Source organism: Struthio camelus, chromosome 8 (genome assembly GCF_040807025.1).
Source record: "Struthio camelus isolate bStrCam1 chromosome 8, bStrCam1.hap1, whole genome shotgun sequence".
Taxonomy (NCBI): Eukaryota; Metazoa; Chordata; class Aves; order Struthioniformes; family Struthionidae; genus Struthio; species Struthio camelus.
The window spans coordinates 10,417,803-10,424,805 of NC_090949.1; the positions used below are offsets into that span (position 1 = coordinate 10,417,803).

The 7,003-nt window shown below is 41.0% G+C and overlaps 1 protein-coding gene across 1 annotated transcript; it reads right to left on the reverse strand.

Annotated features, from left to right (window-relative positions):
* Positions 1 to 598: 598 nt before the first annotated feature.
* GLRX2 (glutaredoxin 2) lies at positions 599 to 6,168 on the reverse strand. Its single transcript, XM_068952076.1, has 4 exons — positions 6,064 to 6,168; positions 5,444 to 5,513; positions 3,808 to 3,984; positions 599 to 3,196 (listed from the first exon to the last, which is right to left on the reverse strand). The coding sequence occupies exons 1-4, from the start codon at positions 6,117 to 6,119 to the stop codon at positions 3,077 to 3,079; spliced, it is 423 nt and encodes a 140-aa protein (XP_068808177.1). The 5' UTR covers positions 6,120 to 6,168; the 3' UTR covers positions 599 to 3,076.
* Between the last annotated feature and the right edge of the window lie 835 nt (positions 6,169 to 7,003).

Consider the following 7,003-nt stretch of genomic DNA (forward strand, 5'->3'; position numbering starts at 1 on the left):
TCTCTTAGAGACATTGCTAAACAAAAAATACGGAAATCTTTAATGACAATTTTTGAATCCATTTTTCAGAGTAGAATCACACTTTAACTGCCATATCATGTTTAAATAACTTAAACATAACATGGCTTTTTGCCATCCAAAAATGAAGGCACTGTCTTGCTGCTGCTTTCTATGAAATGATACAAAGTTCACGAGAAAACATTTGGATGGGGAGCCTTAATATGGGAAAAATAATAATTAACCCTTTGAGTGCCTTAAGACATATCTTTCTGTAATAAATGGGCACTCATTAGTATCTGCAGGCATACAGCATTTTTCCTCAATTGTTAATGGAATTTTGCCTTACATGACAATGCCCTGGAATTTCTGAATATAGAACTCAAAGGGTTATTTTAGACTACTGTTTGGGGCTTTTTCGTTTTTTTTAAACAAGGAACAAAATGAGAAGTGAAGTCTTTGAAAAATTTCTTTACATGCTATTATTTTTTAACATAAGGGATTTACCAGCTTTCAAGTGCAAACTCATTTGTTAATCTTCTGAGAAAACATAACTGGCCTAAGAATTCTACACAGAGAAAAAGAATATTTGGTTACCAGCACATGTGCAAAATAAATTTATTAATTATGGATTTAGGGGGAGAGATACATTTGTGTGTGTTTAACTTGATGAGTGTGTCCTTGTAAACAATTTTAATAAGGCAGTGATGAAACTAGCAAAACGTAGTAAACCGCAATAATAAAGATACAACAGGGTCGGTGTGTTTAGTTAGCTCATTACACATGTTAAAGATGCACTGTGCAGAGAAACATATAGTGAAGACTTTCTGCAAGCTAATTAATTTATTTCAGATTTGCATCCCAAATGAATGCATTTTTCAAATTTGGATGATTTTCTTAAGATTTCAGTTATCTGAGCTGAACATAAATTTGATGCTTTGTTTCCTTGAGGGAAGAAAGTAGTTTGGGTGGTGCATGCACTGCCCAAAACAACGGCGAGGACAGGCACCCTATTCACAAGTAGTGAATAAAACTTAATTGACTATAAAGTTTTTATTCTTAAGCTGTGCACCTTTAACAAGGTAATGGTCCCTTTTACAGGAGAAGGGAATATATTTTCCTATTTGCATATGAACGTTCTTAAGACACCAGGAGTCTTGGCATTGCCTGGTCTGGCTCTGGATGTACATTAAACTGAAACTATTGCGTTGTTTTTTTTTTTTTTAGATGTTTAACTGCAAGTGAAAATTGCTAGTAAACTGCATTCTGACTGTAGAATTTAACTACTTAATAAACTCTATGCATATTAGACCCATTTTGCTTGGTTTTAAGTTTCATAATAATGTTGGCTTAATCTTAACCTAGTACATAGCTGTGCAGTTTAGTGACAGCAAGCCATCTGGCTCCTCCGAAAGGATATTCCTGAATTACACTGTATAGACTGATACTTTATGGTGTAGAGATGAAACAGCAATTATCTACCCCCGTGAAGCTACAAGAATCTTTATTCACTTTTTCCCCTTAGCGTTTGGACTTATTTTTCAAACTGAAATATGAGAGAGGTAAAGGAATAAAGACAGACGTCCCATACCCTTTGTCTCCAGAACTGTCAGGGGTGGTCATCTTGAAAGGACCTGCTACTGCCTAGATCTTCCAGAGATGCTTAACAGATATAGAAAACTTACCCATGAAGTTGGTTAGGACTAGGAAATCCCCCACAGAAGATCCTAAGATACTTCTGATGGTAGGATAAAAACCAAGCTAGTTTTAAAACAACGATTAACCCATTGCAAACCATGTCAGAAGGGACTGGATACTACTACTAGTAGTAGATCTATATAACTCTCTGGTCCTAAGATCACTAAACCCAGCCTAGAGTCTCTGTTTAAAGCAGAAATTGATTCGGCTGCAATACTTACCCTACGAAGTAAGTTTTGAAAAACTTAAGTTCCAAAAAGCCCTCCATTACATGATAATTTAACAATGTTTAAGCGACAAATACCACAGTACAAAAATTACATAACACAAAGTCTCATAGATGAAAGATTAACTACATATAACAGTTTAATAATGCAGTTATCAGATGCACCACTTAGCTTCACTTTTCTCTTGTATGGTCAGTGTTTAAACAGTATTTCCCATAATACCATTCTCTTCTAGTAAAATGAATGACTGAAGCACTTCAGAAGCCACTCACTGACTAATTCCGTATTTGCAATAGCTTATTTCCATAATTTAAATACAGCACAATGGCTGGTGGCAAGTTTGTAGAATTGCCATTTGAGTAAAAACAAGCATTTTCATTACTATTTAAAATATAAATATGCCACTGAAAACATCAGAAGTTTAACTGTAGACACTGCTTTTAATAGAAGGAAAAGATTCTAAACTAGTACAAGAATTGTAGAAGTAGAATAAAAATAACACCAGGCTTTACATATAGTAACATTACTACAAACTTGTTTTGCTGTGTACTTTCTTCATGATGACCTTCTGACATTCAGAAGAAATAAATTCAAGGAACTATTAAACTGAACTTTGACCGTTTATTGTAACTGTGTTGTTCCAACTGTGTTGGAACAAAATTAGAAAGCAGATTAATTTGCAGCATAAAACACAGGATTCTTCAAAATCTTTTAGCATTGTGCAGAAAATCTTGTAGAGAATCTTCTTTCTTGTAGGAAAGAGCAATGCAGGTCTCATTATCACCCATTTCACGTGCACTGGTATGGTATTTTTCCAACACAAATCTATACTTCTCCAAACCATAGTATCGGGATGTAATAGCAATAAAAGACATCAGCTATGCAACATCATCACTTAGAGCCCCAAGAGGTAGATGATGGTTTTTATAGCTATTTTGGTTGTGGTAAAGCTGAGGCAAGGAGACCAAATAAAGCCCATGAAGTCTGTGTCAGAAAGTGATCTGCGGTTCAAAAAGCCATGTCTTGAAGTCCCCTTAAGTCCAGCTGATAGTATATACCTTTGCAGTATACCTTTGCGATCTTTTAACTTGCCTGAAATTCCAGCTGTGCAAAAGGCTAAAAACAAACAAGACTAAGCTAGGCTAGATGGCTGCTCAGGATCTTCTTCTCACGTGACATTGATGAACTAGTGGAAGCAGCTTGCCTTCCTCATGAAGCCTTTTAGTATCTGTAGCACCTCCAACAAAAGTCCCGTTGACAAACACCCTCGGGACCTATCAAGCATGTGAAAAATCACATCAGTTACTTTTAGGAACTAAGACAGAAATCTTAAGTGAACTCATATATGGACTGTAGTACTCAAATTCCAACCTTCTAAGTATCTGATATTTATATTCATAATATGCATATAAATGTTGTAATATTACCATATGATTCATATACATTTACATAATGTGTATATAAAAGGGAAACTTAACATTTCGCACATCGCTCAAAATTAGGATAAAGTCATTATGGGAGATTGCAGTAAAAAAAAAAAAAGAGTCAAGTGAGACTGTGTAAAATTAAAGGAATTGCAACATAACTAACAAGAAAATGGAGTAAATAACTATACAAACGAAAACTGACTTTTATACTTCAACCAAACCTACAGCCTCAGTGGCAGTACAACAAAAAAAAAAAAAAATCACCTCTGAGGATCTGTCAGACAGAGAAAGAGACATTAGAGAATCCTTCTACAGTACCTTATATTTAATTTAGGAGCTCATACACAAAGTTTATCTTGCCTCAAAAGAAGTGCAGAATTTGTGGTCATAGTCCATGAAAAACATACCTGCAACATGATGTCTCTCTTTGCTTATAACATCTAAGAAGGTATACTTACTGTTCTGCCACCAGTCATCTGTTCAAGAATGTCTTGGAACTGACTTCCATTTTTATTCACATCGAGTTCTATCGCTGTGTAATTTACATTCATGCCCTCAAAAAGTTTTTTTGTCATTTTGCAGTAGAAGCACGTTGTTTTAGAGAAAATCACCACACAATTGTCTGAAACAATCTCCTGTATATTCAAAAGAACGTTCAAGTCAGCGTGGTTTGTAATCAGGTCCACGTATTTTAACAGTATCTAACAGTCACAAAAACAAATACGTAAGCTATCAATATGCTATTATGGTACCAAATGCAGAAAAATTACTCCCTTAAAAGGTTTTCTGGGCATTTTTAACATGGACAACTGAGGAGTTCCCAGCCATGCCATGGGGATGACTGGCTACTTCTTAAGCATTTTCCTAACCGCTATACTTCATTCTCATTTTTTAAGGTAAACTGAAAAGCTTGTTGAGCTTGTAAGTTCTCCCTACTTCTAATCCAGAGCCGCAAGAATTTTAAATGCGAGGTATAAGCCACTTTTATTTAAAAAGCGTGTGCAAGTTAGTCAAAAAAGGAGCAGAAAAGTGACTTCCGCCAAGGTATCTCTCAGGAAGATACCATCACCCCTATGGTGAGCACAAAACATATTCACCACGCTTGTCCTGAAGACATCTGCGATGGCCTAGCACCTCCTGTAGGGATGCATCATATACGTTCACATCAAAATAAAAATCACTTCCCACCTGTCTGCCAAGAAAGTCAGACTCTCGACCTCAGCAGTGGAGCTGCACTTGGCCCGAGGCCCAAGAGTAGCTGCTCCAATGGAATGCAAGTGCAGTGAGGCACAACATCAAACATTTGCAGAACTACATAGAAAATAAAGTGACCAACTCCTCCTGCTCCTTAAGGCCTCAGTAAAAAGCACAATCTGTTCTTCAAGGCTAGCTCAATGATCAGAACTGTCTCAACTGCAAGCAGAATACCTGGAGTCAGTTAAAACTTAGCAGTATCCAAGTTTCAGGAATCCTGTAGTTTTTCCTCTTACAGGAGCAAAGAAACAGAGGAGAGTTAGCATTAACAATCTCTGACTAACAATCAACTGACTTCAGAGTGAGCAGAAGTATTGTGGGGACTGTGCCCTACCCTAAACCTACTCTTGCTCTCTGATCACAGACTTCTTACAGACTGTAGAGGGTGTATCTCCTTGAAGTATTAGTACAGCTTTTCCTATCTGTAAGGCAAACGGAACGTGCTAGTGATAAGCAGACTGGCAAAAAAAGGTATGAGTAGGAGGAAAGAGAGACTCCTATTTACTGCATGTTTATCCAAGATTTATCCATTTTGCGCTCTCAGTATCAGTTCATACTTGAAATCAGTAATTTTACAAGGTTGAATCCCTGATACTGATGACAGTACTGAATTTAACTAGAACACTGGAAAAACATAAAAAAGATCCAACCTAGGAAGATCAGATTCCAGGGCTGGGGATAAAAAAAAATGCAGCTAGTATTTACTAATAAACATACAGATCCAATTCAGTATGCAGAACTATTTACAGCATATCTTTGTATAATATAAGAAAAAACCTGAAAGTAACTATCACTTTTGCAAACATTGAAAAGGAAGAGAAGTCTCGTAAATAACGTTACCTGTATTTGATTCACAGCAGCATCATTAGATAACCTTACAGAAGCAGGCAGCCTATTTCCCATTCTAAGACTAAAAAGAAAGAAAAAAGTCAGATACTTAAGCTTTCAAATAAACGACATATTACTACACTTCACAAACTCTTTTAAGGATTGGTTTCACTCAACCCATACAAGGGTTGGTTCCGTTTAAAATACCTAACAGGATCTCTCCCTTGCACATAAATTCTTTCAGCTGCAATGCCGGCAGTCTCCTTTGCTCTCACACGCCTGCAGTACGGTCCAAATAAAGAGCCCGATTTTGCAGAGTTTAACCCAAACGGCTGTCTTTACAAGAGGCTGATTTTCTATATATATGTATATACATATACATACACATATACACATGTAATTTTTCTCCCTAATGACAACGTGTAAATACAAGCACCAACATAAGGCTCTGGGCACCCTCCTACAGGGGCTGCCCCTAGGGCCGTACGCCCCGAGGCCACCGCGATGTCCCCTCCCCGGTCCCAGCCGGCCCGGCCCGACCCGACCCGACCCGGCCCTCCCCTCGAGAAGAAGCCCCAGGCCCCGAGAAGGCCCCCGCGCGGGCGGGGAGCCGCCAGCCCCACCACACCGACCCGCGCCACCGCCACAGCACCGCCGCCGCCCCGCGCAGCGCCCTCTGCAGGGCCATGGCGCCCGGGAGGAAGGGGCGGGGCTTCCCCACAGTCCTCACCGCGGTCCGGCGCGCCTTAGGCCCCCGCCCCTCCTGCCGCCGGGGCGCGGGGCTGTCCGCGGCGCTGCCGGTGCCCGGGAGCGCCCGCCGCCCGGCCGGTGGAGGGGGGAGGAGGGGAGGCGTGCGCTCGCTGCGCAGGCGCAGGCGCAGGCGCAGGCGCAGGCGTTAGCGGGCGGCGCGGCCGTTGCCAGGGGGACGCGGCGCAGGCTGCGGCGCCTCAGGCCGGGAAGCTGCTGAGGCGGCCGTGGGGGGGAGAGGAGGGCCGGCGCGGGGGGACAGGCGTACTTTCGAGAGCAGCGGGGAGAGGGATGTGGCGGCAGGGAAGGGAAGGGGGAGAAGTGCCGGTCCTGAGGGACGCGGCTCCGAGAGACTTCTCGGAGGGAAAAGAGGCGCCGGGGCCTGAGGCGCTTTGTCGTAGCCAAGGCAGGGTGAAGGCGAGGAAGGCGGCTCCCTCAGTTCTGTTTAGGGCATGATAGTTGCACACTGTTCTTGAGGGGAGAAATGCTCTGGAATTGTGGTGTAGGCTTTCACACCAGGTTAATTAAGCTTTGAAACGTTCCCGTGAGAGGGATAGTGTTTAGTGAAGCTGCGGAGAGGTTGAGTGATTTTCCTGAAGGCCCAGAAGTAACTTTTACCACACGGAATGAAGTGAGAGCCTTGTCTGCTTTTCTTTGTGGCTAACAGTGCTAGGAATTTGGGGGTGCCTTTGCTATATCAACTAAAACTCCCTTCAAATCTTCACTGTTAGCATTTCTGTTCCCTTTTTTCTTGTAATACTTTTTCTACTCTGCAGCTATTTAATACACATGAATATATCATTATATACTTTTTGTATGCACTGT

Excerpts from the sequence above, each read along its gene's own strand:
- GLRX2 (XM_068952076.1), bottom strand. The coding sequence starts at position 6,119 with ATGGCCCTGCAGAGGGCGCTGCGCGGGGCGGCGGCGGTGCTGTGGCGG. Across the intron at positions 5,514-6,063 it reads GTGCTGTGGCGGTGGCGCGG|TCTTAGAATGGGAAATAGGC; the intron begins GTCGGTGTGGTG and ends CTTTCTTTTTAG. Across the intron at positions 3,985-5,443 it reads CTGCTGTGAATCAAATACAG|GAGATTGTTTCAGACAATTG; the intron begins GTAACGTTATTT and ends TTGAATATACAG.